A 17,494-nucleotide genomic window follows, 5' to 3' on the forward strand; every position below is an offset into this window, starting at 1 on the left:
AAATTCTGCACTACATAAAGAACTGAAAGATTTGTTAAAAAAATCGTAAGGAGATAAAAAGTGAAAGAGAAAAATCGATGTCTCGGAAGAAATTAAGAAGAAGATTGCGAGAGAAGCGCCGAGAAGAAGAAGAAAGATTTAACGAGGGTCTCGTAAAGATGAAAATTTGAAAGAAGTCCAGGGACACAAATCCACTCTCTAAAGTTCACGTGAGATTAAACGGCACTTGAACGAGCCGCATCTCTCACCCAGAACTTTAAACTCGCTTCTTAATGGCGCAATACGTTTTAACGCGTCCACGACCATCAAGCGATGGTGCAAACCTCGTCAAACGGCTTACAGCTGATCGTAAAGTTGCCGCGAAACGGACAACATAAAAGCGTGCCAAGACACCCCTAATTTCTCCAGAAATACAAACTTTCTTTACTAGTGTTTACTGTTCGAATAAAAACAGAGAAAACTGGTGTGAGAACCGGTGAAAGATGATACAAACTCGCGATCGTAGGATACTAGCTTCCGAAGATTTCGTTCACAGGTGAAATGTGTGTCTTTGTGATCGTGTGAATTGTTGAGAATTAAAGAAGAAGAAAATAAGGAGAAACGATGGCGGGTGCTGGGGTGGGAGTTGGAATGCTACGAGCCAGACGCAGAGATGTCAGCGTGAAACCGAACAGAAAGCTAGATCGGAAGTCCTCGAGGGGGATGATTTACGAGAATGAGGAGCTGAGACTGAGGACGATTAATATTAACGCTGAAGTGGAACAAGGTAAAACTTTTTTCAGATATTGGTTTATTATCTTTCTAAGTGACTGCTATCTGTAGGCAGGGCTGTTATTCGACATTGTTCAATTAATACGATCAATGTACTTTTATGGGAAGTGTTTGTGATCGATAGTGTGCATTTTTTACTAATGCTGAATAACGAATGCATTCGATAATCGCCGTATTTTCAGGCATTGCTAAAAACGATGTCGATTGTTCGAGAAAATTAAATTAATAAATTTAAATAATTAATGTACTTTAGTGGATAGCAGTTATGATCAATTAAATAATGAATGTACTTTAAAATAAACTAAAAATTACAGGAATCTGTTTGAACTGTTTGACAAATTTTAATTAATAAATTAATACAACTGATACATTGGTAATAGAAAGTACTTTTATAAAAAGACTCTGTAAGAGTGTTAAGAAGTACTGTTACAAAAAGCATCTGAAAGAGGAGCATTAAAAGTAGATTCTAAAGAGAGTATTAAAAGGAACTTTTAGGAAAAGAGTCCCTTTAAAGTAGTTCTTCAAGAAATTTTAGTTCGTGAAAAATTCTTTGTACGAGCCAATTTCGATCCTCAAGTGTCTATATCGAAAGCTGACAAGTTGCAAGATCGTGCAAAATTTATTTTTCTCCAAATTCCTCAACATTTTATACAAACGTCTTATTTATCAAAAGAATTTTAAAAAAATGTTATCAAAAAGGTAATGAAGATATCTGTAAATTTTGTTATCACTAATTTTGTATTAATTTCGATCACAAAGAAGAGTATTCATATTTTTATTTTATAGGAAAAGAGACATGTCACTAATCGCTAGGAAATTTCACCAGGCAAGCCTGGCAAGCCTGGTTGGTCAGTTCTTTCTCGCTACAAATAGACACCGGCGTACATTATCGTCGAATCCGTAGCGAACTATTTTCGAAACTTGGCCAAACGCGCCAACTTCGTGTCCGGCCGGCAGCTGTCGCGGTTCTAACCACTCGATCTCTCAAATAACAATTTTGCAACCTGTTTTCTCAATTATTTGTGACAAATATTCAACTCAGACGATTCTTCAACCTTCCAAAATTGATACAAACCGAGATTTGTGTAGGAAGAAAAAAAAATCTTGCGAAAAAAGTTTACAGCTGAAAGAATTGAATTTTCTACTGTCATATTTGTGAAAGAATTTTCTCGGAGATAGTATATTAAAAGTGACATTTTTAAACGTCGATTATTGTGAAACGAAGACGAAAATGAGTGAGAAACATGAAACAGTGTATCGACGGAGCGATTATTTTACTAATTGATCGAGAGATTTCGATAATGGTGAGTGAATTATTTTGTGAAATTTCCAAGGTTGATCCATTGTACAAATTTAGGAATAATATCTTCGTCTCGAGGCTCGAATACTGTAGTTTATGGTATCAATATGGCTGATGCTCTGTTTTTCCGTCGAACAGACGCACTTTATGTATTGTCTAAACATTTTAGACTGAAATATATGTTGGTAAAGGGGCTGATTATGTAAGCAATGATAATGGTGTTTGTAGCTCGAAGAAGATATCAGATAGCTTAGTCATAAGAACGATGATTTAACTGGCATATGCTGGGACTTTTAGTGCACGTGAAACAGCCTTCTGTGAAAATTTATCAGAAGTTAATAACGAGAACACAATTTTCCACAAATTTACTGTTCGAAAGCACAAAGATGTTCTCGAAAAATAGTAAAATTCTACTAGCGGACACCGATATTACACAGCTGAAACAAAACTTAAAAAATATAAATTACACAAAAATTTCGTGACAAATGTAACTACAACGATGTAAAAAAACGTTTTATCTCAGAATTATGGCTGTTTTAGAATTCATAACTGAACAACTAACTTCGACATTGTTTTAAGAAAAAAATATAGAAAGGCGTTTAAGAAGCAGAAAAGAATTGATATTGGAAAAAAGGTTATTTACGAAGTGACAATTTTCGGAAAATTTGTAACCTGAACGAATACCGGAAGTGAGTTCTAGCGGAGTAGCAAGTGAAGATCAAAGGCAGAAAGGCGACTAGTTTTCAAAGAGATAGGGAACAGTGATCGAGGCGTTTAGAACGTGCGAATATTTTCACACGGGCGAAGAAACCGCGAAAAGCCGGCTATTTTCTCGAAATTTGTTTACCCGCCGAGCCAAGAAAAGCTTTGTTTTGGCAGCAATTCTCGCCCACGGGGGATCGACGTTTGTTCTCTCTCTCTCTCTCTCTCTCTCTCTCGAGGTTCTAGAAACCCAGATGTCGTTTCTGTACGGATTCTTAGATATCGACCGGCTATACGACCGCGAGAAAATGTATCTCGAATAGCAAAACAGTGTTTCAGCCTCCTGGGAAATGTTGACATTATGCAACACTTCTTAAATCGTCTCGAAAATTGATGCACTGTAACAGGGGAAACACAAGTTGGAAGTTTCTATCGTAATTTTCCTTCGAATTTATGGATTTCTTACCGTGTCTGCGATAATATTTAAACGTGAAAGGAGAAAACGAACTCTTCGAGGAATTGCGCAACAAAGTTTGAAAATATCATTTCACAATTTTATCTCAATTGTTCAATTTTTCTTTCAAGTTTACTTTCCGTAAAGTACAAAATTAGATCGGAATACTGGAGAACTTGAATAACAATTCGTGATGTAGATTTGTCAAATTTGGAACTTCGTTACACGTTTCGCATTTTTCAGTAAAATTATTCAATTTTTAATCTTTATTATTCAATTTTTTTTTAATTACCGCAATCGTGAAAGAACTGAAAGCAAGTTGTGTTGTTACATAGTACTAACTATTCAGTACTTTCGCACTTTAGGGATATACGGAAGAGTCTTTAATACTTTCTAGAAAGTTTTATCGTTTCCATTCAAGCTTATTTATAAAGGGAGTGGAGACTTTAAAAGTTTTGGAAAGAATATCAAGAGAATTTCACACGCCAGAAACACCCCTTTTTCCTAATATAGGAGAAACATCGACCCCGAAAAAATATCAAACGAAAGAAATTCTCGACGGTCACCCATCCTTCCGCGCGACGCAACAAAGTGCAGCTTGACTTCGATGATCGATGTAGAATCGGCGCTATTTGCCTACCGATCTCACCACCGTTATTAACAATTCTTATTATCCAATAAATAGTGCTTGTTTGAAGTTTAATGTACGCATCGAAGTGTATGGCTTACCACATACGCATGTATTCTACTTAAATGTTCTACGTCATAACTTATACCACTTGTCCTCCAGAAACACAATTTTGAATAAATGAAATAATTGCAAATTTAAATGAATTATTAGCATTACTTAAGCCAACTGCAATTATAATTTCTTATACAAAATTAGTTATAGACTATCGAATATTAAAAGCTACTTTTGGAAGCAATAACGAATAAATTACGACTTCATTATCATCCGAAAATAATAATAAAAATCCACACTTTTATTTGCACACAAATTTTTCAAATTTAAATAGAATCAAATACACAGACATTCGACAAATTTTCCAAATTAATTTGTTCAACAAAAAGATTCATATAAAAAGAGCTTATTTCCTATTTTCAATTTATTTTTTCATTACTATAATATATAAATGATCTTTGTTTCATGTTGAAATGAAAATAGGTCTACTACTTTACAGAACAGACTCGAAACTATAAACAGCTCCGGAATTATCTAATTTCTGGCCCATCAGAGTCATAACTATTCGTCATAATTTCTTAACCACTTCATCGCAGAGCTGATTCCTCGTAATTTCGTGGAGGCCTGTTTTCTCGACGTCACCCGAAAACCAGACGGCCCGTGCGTCACGCTGGATTATTTTCAGGCGTTTTTAAAACGCTTGACAGATTGCAATACCGCGCGGAAAGAAACGCTCCTAATCAATGATTCGTCAACAGTCGTAGAGCGCCTCGTGTTTTCTTTTCCGTGCGTTTCTGACACACGGGAAAAACGTGTGCTGCGTCACTGTAGCTTTCACGACCAGTGAAATTTGAGACTCGGAAAAACTTTCGTTTCTACGAGATGGGTGAGGAACTGTTGAAACGTTGGGCTTGAAATTAGGCAGAAACTTTTTGGGCTTTCTACGAAACTTTTACAGCTAGAAAATCAATTGGGAATTGAGTGATCTTCTAAACTTAGAAATTGGAAAATTATTACTGGAAAGCAAGGGAGAGTAGAAAAAGTGCTGAATATGAAAATTAATGGACTAAGAGAAAAAATGATATAGGTAGCATTTGCAAAGGACTATGATTAAAAATACACATTTCTGTGCAAATGTTTTCCATTTTTTTTTTATCAAATTTCTTCAATAACAAATACCCATTTTTCCAATTTTTAGAGAATCATTGGAAAACCAGTAAAGTCAATTGAAGTCACTTGGCAGAAAAAAAAAAGTGGCAAATATTTTCTACATTCTGTGCAAATATTTTTCATACAATATATCTGTATTTTTTATCAAATTTCTTTAATAACAAATACCCATTTTTCCAATTTTTAGAGAATCATTGGAAACCCAGTAAAGTCAATTAAAGTCACTTGACAAATATAAAAATGAAATGAATGTTAGTTGAAGAATTTAGTATTTTATAAGTTACCCCATTTCCCAGTATTAAATTGTCAATTTAACATTTAATTTGCCTCGTTCGTTTTATTTTTCCAAAATAAGGGACATTACTGACGACGTATAAATTTAATAGCACTACGTGGGATATTCAGCCTCGTTCAATGTGTAATTATCCCGCAGATGGCAACAGTCCAGTGTCCCCTTACTCCCTAGATAAAGCAATTAACCCCTTACTTTGCAATATCTGTGAAAAAGACACTGGACTGCTGTCACTTAAATACGTAATCCCAAACACGAGCAGTATGCATTTTCTAATAATTTTAGAATATTGAAAAAAATACTTCTAAGCTAAAATGTATAAATTTTCTTGTATATTTTGTACCGACATAATTTTGTAAAAAACAAAAAAAGAAGAGAAAACAAGTATATCAGCATTTTGCTACCTACGTGCTTCCCACTTATGTAAATTAAATAATCCTCCAGTTTCTAAATTCACAGTGTGACTCCAAAACACGACTGTTCGCCTATAAAAAAAAAAAAAAAATATGCAAATCCAGTTTTAAGAATTGTGTGTAATGGAATTGAAATTGAAAGTGTTTCCAGATGAATCAACATATGAATCAACTCTGGAATACACCGAAACGTGAAACATTTCTATCGAATCTAATCCTTTTTTAGAAGTGCAAATATTTCGATCTTTCGAGCAATCATTATTTTAATAATGTGCATTTTTAATTTCAAAAGAAATTGTACACAATGTCTCGATGGGGGAATCGCAGAAAAAGTTTGCACAATTTCGAAACACGTTTCTTTGAGCAACAAGTTTTACCAAGAAACGAAGGCCAGAAGCATCGCACCACGACTTTCATAGAATCATTACCGAAGATTCTTCCTTCAAAGGACCGAGGACGTCAGAAAGTTTCTACAATATCTTCTCTGTTATCGCGATAAGAAACTTCGTTAATTAACAACACGTCAAACTTCCTATGCAACGCGGTCAAGCCTTGATTCTCCCTCCAAAAACGTTACAAAATGTTTCTAGAATCTCGTTAAAAATAAAAGCAGCTACAAAAGTTCACTAGAAAAATATACACAGACAGAATATCTTATCGTTCAGTATACAAAAAATTCTTCCATCGAAATCAGCAAAAGAATATTCTGAACTTTTTGTGGATCACGATCAAACGTTAATTCTTCCTCCAAAAATATTGCAAAATTTGTCTACAATCTCGTTGGAAATAAAAAATAAAAAAACAGAATATCTTCTCATTCGTTGTATAAAAAATTCTTCCATCTTCTTCCTCCAAAATCTCGTTAAAAATAAAACAAAAGCAACCCTGAAGCATCCACGAAAGTTCACTAAAACAAACATAAAAAACCGAACATCTTCCTAACATTGCACAAAGAATTCTCCCATCAAAAGCACTGAACGAATACACACACGATTTTTATTTACGTCATTAACAAAACATCCCTTAAAAAGGAGCTCCAGAAACCTTCCAAACGACTGATCGTCAAAAAATCAAAAAGGCCAAAAAAGAAAAGAACAGAATCTCAACAGAGAATACCACAAGGTCCTACAAAACCGCAGAAACCCTTGCTGCGACTGGAAAATTTGACCGAGAAGCTTCCAAGTGCCGGAACCACCAAGAAACCACTAAAACCACCCCAAGAAGATCCCTTAAGACGACCACTAAGACGAAAGTACACCATGAGACCTGGACATCGTGAACGTTCTCGTCGCCACGTGACGACAGAGTCTCTCCCTCGTAGCTGATCGTAACCAGCAGCTACTACAAAAGATTTAAATAGTCGCGCGCGAGAGGAAGAAAGAAGGAGAGGGCTGGCTGGCTTCGGGAGCGATGTAGCCAACCGTGAGCTAGTTTTGTCTGGAGGCTCAAAACGATCGGCGTCCCGGCCTCTTTTCACGGGCAACTCACCGTCTTTTTTCTTCCCTTAATCGTTAACGCTAGTCTCGGTGAATTTTCCAAGCCCCAAGCTTCCAAGCCCTGACCCACTGATATCTCGTCGATGGGTCTGAGTTAAAGTTGATACTGTGAGATAAATCGAACGTTTCTGCAATTGCGAAGAGAAACGAACGAAGATTATGGCTTTGGATTCGTCGGATCTCAACAGAATGAATTCAGGATTAAGTGAATCGAGTGATAATTCGTAATTTGCTGTTTGCGTCGATTGCTCAGGGACGTGGAGCACTGTGGACCCGGTGACACAATTTTGGAGAATTTGCTGAAATTTTGGTGAAGAAATGAGTTCGACGGCTAAGTTGACAATTGAGAATTATCAGAAATTTGTTTTTCGTGGAAATATCGTCGATTCAAGTGCGCGGACCTTGTTCTGACGTTGATTAAGCGATTAATACGGGAGAGACTTAGAGAAGAGATAAAGCTGAGGAAGTTGGTGAAGATGGATTGTCGATGAACATTTTGTTACCGAAGATTAGCGTGGGATATTGTGATACTTGAGATGAATTGGACCAGAATTTTTCTCAGAGAATTGCTCCAGCATCTGTGAAGATTAATGCGTTCTTCTTTTTCTACAAGATTTATCTGTGCTCGATTTGAAAATAGTACTAATCTGATTGGCGATGGAGAAAATATACGAATGATATATAAGATATTTGTATTTGATAGAGATTTCTTTCTAGCTACATTTCTCAGTTTGTTTTACATAAAATTAGAAGGAAGAAGGTGACGATCGATAAATATTTCATTGCATCGACAAAGATCGCGCATGATCAATACGCCGTATGAATTTGAAGCTTTTCTAAGCGATACTTAGGATTGCCGAAGTCGTAACTAGACGGAAATTTATGGATTTCTCGAAACATTTATTGCCGGATGCAAGATTTTACTTCTGTTGTAAAACAATCTTGACTAACAGCATGGGAACATGTGTGGTGTGATCTGAGGAATATAGTGTTTGGGAGAATATAACGATCGAGACATCTTTTTCTTTGATCTTTCAACATCACACGTCGAAGAAGATTCTCGGTAAATCATACCCAACAGGAACTGGAATGTAATTTCTCATCTCTCGAAATACACAAACCAATAAATAGAAATCTGATAACGTTCGAAGACATTCTTTCTTCGATTTACAACTTTTCAATACTCAAATATTTTCTGTCTTCGATAACAAACAAAGGTCACTGAAATTTCTGCACAATCTTTTCTTCGAAGAGTAGAAATAAGAAGAAAATTACTCAAAGAAAACAGAGAAGAAAAGCTTGAGAAATCTCTAAACGAGGATCCAAGCAATCCCTGTCGTCAGCAAAGAAGAAAATTAATTAAAGAAAAAGGGAAGAAAGGCTTGAGAAACCTCTGAATCATCGTCCATGCGAAAATGAGGATCTGAACAATCTCTGTCATCGGCAAAGGAGAAAATTACTCAAAGAAAAACGGGAAGGAAGGCTTGAGAAATCTCTAAATCATCGTCCATGCGAAAATGAGGATCTAAACAATCCCTGTCAACAGCACAGAAGCAAATTTCTCAAAGAAAACAGAGAAAAAAGGCTTGAGAAACCTCTAAATCGTCATGCAAGTGAAAATGAGTACCTAAAGGATCCCTGTGATCAGAAAAAAGAAGGGGAAGAAAGCCTTGAGAAACCTCTGAATCCACATGCAAGCGAAAATGAGGATCTAAGCAATCCCTGTAATCAGCAAAAGAAAATTACTCGAAGAAAGGCTTGAGAAATCTCTGAATCATCATGCAAGCAAAAATGAGTATCTAAAGAACCCCAGTGATTAGCAAAAAGGAAAATTACTCAAAGCAAGGCTTGAGAAACCTCTGAATCATCGCCCAAGCAAAAATGAGTACCTAAACGACCTCTGTCACCAGCAAAGAATCAATCAACATCGGCGAGTTAAATAAAAGGAGAAAAGAAGCGCCAGTAGAACGCGAAAAGAGCACGGTCGGGCGATTTAGAGCAAGGACGCAGCGTCACAACGTGGCTCTGTTTCGACGTGGTACGAGATGAATGGGTTGCACGTTGCCCGAGATCACCGATCCATCAGCCAGTGCTAGGCCAGGCTACGAGAAAACGGGACCGGCCATTCCGTTCTCGGAAGCCAGGCGTCGTGACGACGCGTTCAGGTGTTCCATTCTCGAGGCCTTATTTGTTGACGAAACGTTCCGGGCTTGATTGTTTAATGACTCCTCGACGAGATGACTCGTAAACGCCGGAATCGACGCGTCTATCCGACGTAGATCGTTTGTAATTCTTCTGGTGGCCGTGACAAAGTGTTTGCGGAAACAAGAAGCGGCTTGGAATGGAGGGATGGACACGGGGACACGATGCAGAGAAAAGAAAGAGGAAGAAGCAGAGGCGGAGAAAGGGGGAGTATGTTCGTCGTTTCATTATTTTCGTGTTCGTAAAAGTTTCAGCCTCGTAATAGTTTCGCGTTCAGGGAATAACAGTATTAGAAAGATGAATCTCTCGGTAATAGAGAGATTCCGACGAAGTTGATGTAATTGTTACAGGAGAATTGTGTCTGTCGATAAAACAGGAAGATTGCGGTGTGTTTATTTAGTTCAATTTGGAGAAATTCAATTTGGAAATGTTATTTTAGTCTCAGCTGATCGTTGTGTATTTATGTTCTGAATTATATTTCGATTTCTTCGTCTTCGTGAAAATAGTTTAACCCTTATGTCAATAACTGGGTACCTTTTTGCATAATTCTCACTTAAAATATTCGATCTTCCAGGTAAAAGATTTAAACATCCGGCCAGACCGTTGTTACTTCGCACATTTTCTATCCGTGTTTGCCCCAAGTTTAGAATTTTCTTATCAGAAAATTACTAAAATTGGACGATGAAGTAGACGACAATTCCGGTTACTGACATAAGGGTTAAAATGGATTTAAGTGATCTTCGCAGGAAATCTGACAACACTCTAAGACATTAATTCTTCAATTTTGTCTAACCTCCGAAAAGAAACTTTTTACACCGAATAGCAATTAGAAGTCGCTACGATTTTTCAACAATTTTCATTATTTTCTCGAATTACGAAAATAAGCGCTGTGAAAAGTTTCGCGTGTGTGATCGATTTCTTTGAGGAAATTCTTCGCAATTACAAGTGTACCCCTAATGAGCTTTTCAGGTATTCCGCTGTGTGCCCGTTGATCCACGTGTACAGTTTGTTTCTTTTTTATTGGTACCTTTGACGAACTCCTCTCCACTTAAATATCTTCCCAATTAATTCGTTACGTATTCCATCGCATGGCCGGCAATCTTTACGCATTCAATTCCCTTAATTAAGTACCTCGCAATTGCAAACACGTATTTCTAATTAACCGTTCAATTACATCATCGTGTATCTATCGATCTGTGCACTTTGTTCACGAGTACGTACGATTCGACATTTTTCCACGTAAACCATATTTACCGAGGAAATATAATTTATAAAGATTCTTACGAAAAAGCATCTGCTCGTCAGTTTCCATCAAAACTCCATAAAAACGAGTAAACACAGTGTTTCGTTGCTTCCGTGAAACACTTGTTAGACAAATCTTTGGAAGCACAGTAGAAGCAAGAATCTTTGATTTATGTATTAACATTGCTGTTTTTTTTTTTGATTAAAAAAATTTTAGACATCCGACGTTACTCGTTAGGATTGTCATTTGTGATGTTTTGCTTTTTACTATCTTCCATTCTGCCACGATAAGTGATTAAACTCAGAGTCTTGGAACTTTTACTTCGTCGTGTTTTCATAGCTCTAAATAGAATCAACCCTTCTCGAATTAAATTTCACCGCACATTCCCTGTTTCCTTTTTCACTCTTCAAGTAGATCTATTATATCTTCTAATAATTACTGTCGTTTTAGAAGCTCAGTTTCAATACAAAAATAATAGAAAATTTTCAAAAAAATTCTTATCTCCTCGATTAAAAGACTGATCTAACGTTAATTTCAAGTGATCTGTATTGTTAAAGTTCCTTCCATTTAAAAAGTTTTATAGTGGTCAAAAGAATATGGTAGATGTAGCATTAATTCCCAATTCAATTGTTCAAATTTTTCTATTATTCGTTTTTCAAATCTAATCGTTGAGCAACATGGTATGGACCAACGGAAAAGTGCATTTATGCTCCATAATCTTCAAATACACTGCGCAAATTTACCAAATGTACCTATACAGATGGTCAATTAAACCTAGAGAAAATAAGTAAAATCGAATTTGTAGGGTGAGCTAATACTTTAGTCTCATCGTTAACACTAGAACCAAAAAATTACCCATTAGCGATTTTCCAAAAGTGAATTTTCATGGAAGTAAAATGTGATTAAAAATTACATTCGAACAATTTTTTCGAAAGTTGCTAATGGGTCATTCTGACCCCACTGTTCTAGCGTCAAACTCACAGTACTCGGTCATTTTTTCACAGCTCAAAATAGAATCAACCCTTTTCACTCTCAAAATATATCCACTTTATCCCCTCATTTCCACAGTAACCTACATATTCACAACCCCTTCAGACACCTTTTCACTGTGAAAAAAAAATTCCTCAGCAGAATTCTTCCCAATAATTAACCATCTTCAGCTGCACGTTTCCGCTGGGCCATCTCAAGACCGAGTTTCCCTTGAAATCCAAACCGATTTGCCGGAACGTATTCCTCCTCTGAAACGCTCCAAATTAAATTTTACTATTCCCTAGTCCCCTCTCTCTCTCTCTCTCTCTCTCTCTCTCTCTGTGCCGCGTTTATCCGCGTCGAAAGAGGCCGCCGCGCGCTCATTTCGCCCGCGGCCGGACCGAGGGCAAGAGCGAGGGAAAAGAGGGAAAATGGGAAGGCGCAACGCGGAAAACCGTCTGAACTAATTCGGAAAAACCGGCGGGGATACGCTTGAAACTGCAAGGAACCGGCTTTCATGCTCGGTCTAACGGCGCCTCGCCTCGCGAAGACGCTTTATGGAAAAAGTTTTTAATATTCTCTCCTTCCGCACCATCCCCTCCACCCTCTTCCGTTTCCTCCTCTCCCTCCCTCCCGCCCTATTCCGCGCTGGTGAACAGAGGGTACGAAAAAAGAAGGGGGAGGGAAAAAAAGGGGAAGAAAAAGAGGAAGAAACGAAGACAGGATAATGACCACGGGGCACAGGTGGATATGATTCTCGCTGATAGAATCTACATACACTTTCCTTCTCTCTCGCTCTCTCTTTGCTAACACGTCTTCTCTGCGAAGGAGAAAGAGAGGCGGTATTATACCCTCGTAAGGGGAAAGGAAATTTCCTGCGGAGAGAATGGAGAGCGTGTGCTTTGAGAGAAGGTTATGGTGAGGATGAAAGAGGAGGAGGAAGAAGTAGGGGATGAAAGAGATCGCGAGCACAGCGGAATTATCGTTTGCTCCTCGATATTAAATTCTACCCTGAGATTTTTCCAACCCCTTTCACGCGTGCACGGATGTGTTTGCCTCCGCCGTTGTTTGGGTACCTAGGAATTATCGTATATACGTGTTTTGTTTTTCTTCTGTTGTATATACGCAGGTTTTAGAGAGATGTCAACCCTTTGACTTGTGATTTCTTTACCGGCCGTGCACGTGAGTGTCGGTATTTGTTGTTTCAATACTGTGTGAAGGGAAGAAAGCTAATGTAGACTGGGGATCATTTGCTTTTGGTGATAGCTAGTTTTATAAATTCAAACGTTAGAGTTAGAATTACAATTAATATTTATTAGCAATATAAATAGTCGGTTTTATCGCATCTTGGGCAGAATCTGGGCCACGAGTCTGACTCGTTGTAAGGTAAAGGGTTTAATAGTCATTCCGTGAGAAAAATAAGGATTCTGATTAATACCACCTCATTTTTATTATTATTTCACTGTATTTTCTTTCTTATCCTTAATTTTACTCATTTCAAGAAATTTTTATTATTATTTCATAGTATTTTCTTTACTTCAAGAAATTCATTTTAAAGCAGACCACGAACTGAGTGAACTATTTATCCTCCTTTATCGTCGTTTACGTTTCATTCGTTTCCTTCACTAAATTCAACAATTTCTTCGTTACATATATTAAGACTTCCATAAATTACAGAGGCGATAAATTTTATGCTTACTATTAAGGTTAATTATGCGTTGGGTATTTTCTACAACGATACTTCAATTGTAATATTAAGTTACTATGCTTAAACTAAGTTTACACATGGTTGCTTGCCCTTTAGTTTATCGTCCTTTCTATATGACTGCTTTGATGAAGTGTCGAGAATGCCTGTTCCAAAACACTGGCTTTGCCTAATTGTACTACAGATGTACAGTTACATATACACCTATCCCCCGATTTACGATTTAGAAAACCGTGTAAATCGAAAACAAACTAAAATGTGCATAATTCAGTCATTTATTTCAACGTAAAATAAAACTAAATATATCTTAAAAAACATAAAAACAACGGTCTATTCATAAAATCATAAAAATATAAAGGTATATGTATGTAATTTATTTTACATACAGAAACAAGAAGTATAAATTAAAAAATTTAACCAAAAATTTCATTACCGTTATCACTTTCGTAGACTATTAATCTTTTATTCCTAGTTGGTATGATGTCACTTTCATCACTCGATAGTACTTGATGCGATTCAAGTTAGATGACCGTGTAAAAGTGAAATCGTGTAAATAAAGTACCGTGTAAATCGGGGGATAGGTGTACTACATATGTATTTTCTCTTCAAAGAGTCTCCACTTGTTTACCATCTTTGTCAATATATTCTTGAAATTTTCTGTTTATTTATCTAACATCACATCAGCTGGATAGCCATCAATGATCGTTAAAAATTACAATATATACAGATGCATTACGTGCATTGTTTACATATCTACTGTATCTTTAACCCTTTGTACTAATAGTCATACTACGTATTTCGTTAGCCAAATAATTTTTTGCCGAATATTTTGTATTTTACATTTGCAAAATAAGTAATATGTAAATATAAAAAATAGAATACGAATACGAAGAGCGCTGATAGTATCCAGCGTTCGATTATCACAGGCGCCGATAGCAGTCAAAGGGTTAAAAATAGGTATTTATCTATTCACTTGTCTACTGCTAGTTTGTGCTACGTTATTGATGTTTAGAATGATGCTTTATTATCTACTAACAGGACACGACAATTTAAGGATAGTACAGAATATTTAGAAATAAAAAATTTGGAAATTCCTATTTAAAAATAAAGTAAAATAAATTTAGAAATTGTTGAGATGTATTGCTTTTGAAAAAAGTTCTTGAGAAAGACTTTTAATTGTTTCTAAAATTAGGTAAATTATTGTTAACTAAAAAAACAAAATGATTTACCGCGATCGTATCGATCGTTCACTGTAAATCCATAATTGGTCCCCTACTTTCCAAGCCATCCCCAAGATAAAAGCTCCGCGGATGTTGACTTTCAGAAAGTTAGAAGCATCTCTGGAAAATCTTTCCGTAGAAATAATAGAGAACAGAATACCTCGGGCGAGTCACGTTGTAATTATATTAGAGTTTTAAGGCAATTATCTACTGTAATTAACGTTATTGGAGCTTATTAAGCGAAAGTACTAACAGCAGTTTCTGCTGCGCTCTAGTTTCGCCTGCATTAAGGAAAATTTATTTCAATTTAAGGACCAAGTTGTACGATCCTCCCGAGAGCCAGACGAAGTTTTTATTTTGAAAAAAGAGAGACGCGGTTGGACTTCGATTATTCGTCAATTTGCGTCGTGCATTTGTTGAAATTCAACTAAAGGTACCTCTTGTATTAAAAAACCATTTCAGAATATTTAAATTCTTCTCCTAATTACAAACCCCAAATTTTCAGCCAAACTATCTTATTATTATACGTAAGATTTTAATTCAGAAAAATTCACGATAATCATTCCCTGCCTTCTTTCTCTATTAAACGAAATCTAGAATTTTCAAGCCAAACTGGAAACTTTGAAAAATTATCCAAATTTGAAAATTTTCAAACTTAGAAAATTCACTGCTACAATATTCTTTTTGTAGGCAAAATTTAGGGTTTGGGGCGGCCCACGTGGTCGTCAGCCGCGCCGATCGGGACGGTGGCCAGGTTTATGGTGCCGATGTGACCGTGGGTAAGACGTGCCATAAATCTGGTCACCAGAAGTAAAGGACGGAAAGCGACGTTCCCGGGCGAAACGGTTTTTCCGCCAAAAATCGCGGTAGAAGGGGAACGTCGTAGGGGTACGTTCGAGAACAGTCCTAATTGGCGGAGAGAAGAAACGCCCTCGTCAAGGGAAGGTTTAAAACGGATAGCTTGTGGAAAAATAGTGTGTGTGGGAAACGAACTTTGCGTGAGAAAAGTATATTGAAGGAGCGTTGTTGAAAATAGGACTCGTGTCCGTGTAGAATACATTATTAGTTATTTATTAGAATTAAAACTGTCTCGTCTCTCGCCTTTATCATCTGATTCCGCCAAACCTCTCTCCATCCCAGACTCGCCTACATTTTCTTTAATTTCTTAACGAATCGTAGTCAAATACGATAAAAAATCATTCCAAAATATTCCAATAAATTCCAACCTCCTCTTATTTTAAATGTTTAATTTTGATACTTCTTCCGGTATTTTTTCACCTTCAAATTGATTAAATGATTCCAACAAAAACACCAGCTCACGCGACAAAATGCTCGAATAAAAGCCGCGAAGGAGGTCGCGAAAAAAGTCGGGAAAAAGTTTCCAGCGTTGGCGCAAAACTAAGAGCCGAGAGTGCGGGAACATTCGCATTTGCCGTGGTGCGACGCCAGCAGCACGCTGCACTCGCTCGCGTTGCGAAAGCACGTGACTGCACCGGCAAAATTAGCATACGCGGGGAACGCGATCCGGCGGCGCGATCGTCAGAAAACGCGAGTTGACAACGCGACAATGAACCGTTCTCGAGGTGGCACGCGTTACAAGCTCGATCCATGAGGACTATCTCTTCGTCTACTTCACGATTCGCGAACCGAGCCACGTAATCTGATCACGACGGATGCAAGACAGTGAGTAGTTGACGGATCAAACAGTTGTCGCGGTGAACAGTGACGCCTTTTCTGCAGGGATTAAGTTTCCGCTTCAGCTTGTAGATCTTAGAAGTGTTCTCGGTGATTGTACATAAGTTTTCGTGTTCCGTCGCGATTAACCCTTTAGCCAAGGCAGATTTTTTTACGCGACATTCAACCGTAAAATCTTTCGTTTCCGCGTTTTAGACGTTTTCGAAAATTTGAATTTGGCAAAATTTTTAACCTGTATGTTAGTATCTGTGCTTAGAGCTTTAGCGCATTTGCAAGAATTTATTTTAATAGCGCATATTTACGATACAGTGGAATTAACGTCGTAAATATGCTTTATTGAAACGAATCTAGACAGATTATGTTCGGATAGGATTTCGCTCAAATCGTAAATATTTTGTGAATTAAACTCTCCCGGTGAGATTTCATTTAAATCTTAAATATTTACACTTTGGGGTGGGAAGTGTGAAATAAGGGTTAAGCCTGATTTGCATTGAAATTCGTAATTTCGTTGTGATCTTTAAGCTTTGAGGATTTTGTACCAGCCAAAAAAATATTCAGAAATACTTCGTATTTTGCAAATATTTTCATATTTTCACTAGTATTACTCTATCTATATTAACCCTTTGCACTCGGAGGTAATTTTGCTGTAGAAAAGATTTGCAAATCGGACCTTTGAAATCTTTTCAAACTAACGTAGAAATAAAGTATACTATTTTATTTAAATATTCAATGTATTCTCTATTTCACTGTGGCGAACAAACTTATGGAGGCCCACAGATCTGTTCTCTGTCTTCGTTAATTATTTACCAAGTGACGATTATTTAATGTCGCCACTCGATTGTAAAGGGTTAATATACTAATCTCAAATTTCAATAAAAACGAATATATCGAGCCTAACGAAACATAGAACAGCAAACGGTTAAGAGAGAGAAATTTCAGAAATTTTTTGTATATTAATCTGGAGGAGAGTTTGTGAAGTTCCAATTGAAATTTGTGATTTGCGAATGATATACGTATAACGAGAAAAAATTGGGAAATTTTTGAGAAATTTATTTGGAGAAGTTAGAAAGACGAAGTGTTTTCTAACTGGCAGCCATAGACTTACAGTAGAAATTGAGAGAATCTCTCTTAAAGTCATGGTGAAAGAAAGTGAAGATAGAACCGGGAATTCCTAAGTTTC

The 17,494-nt window shown here is 36.9% G+C and overlaps 1 protein-coding gene across 1 annotated transcript in view; it reads left to right on the forward strand.

Annotated features, from left to right (window-relative positions):
* The first annotated feature begins 552 nt into the window (after nucleotides 1-552).
* Nucleotides 553-17,494, forward strand: part of LOC108572717 — a 41,311-nt gene continuing 24,369 nt past the window's right edge. The window contains exon 1 of the mRNA XM_017934993.1: nucleotides 553-766. Coding sequence (XP_017790482.1) covers nucleotides 604-766 — 163 coding nt within the window. The 5' untranslated portion in view covers nucleotides 553-603. The remainder of the gene's footprint in view (nucleotides 767-17,494) is intronic.

Source organism: Habropoda laboriosa, unplaced genomic scaffold (genome assembly GCF_001263275.1).
Source record: "Habropoda laboriosa isolate 0110345459 unplaced genomic scaffold, ASM126327v1 scaffold22, whole genome shotgun sequence".
In the NCBI taxonomy this organism is placed as follows: domain Eukaryota; kingdom Metazoa; phylum Arthropoda; class Insecta; order Hymenoptera; family Apidae; genus Habropoda; species Habropoda laboriosa.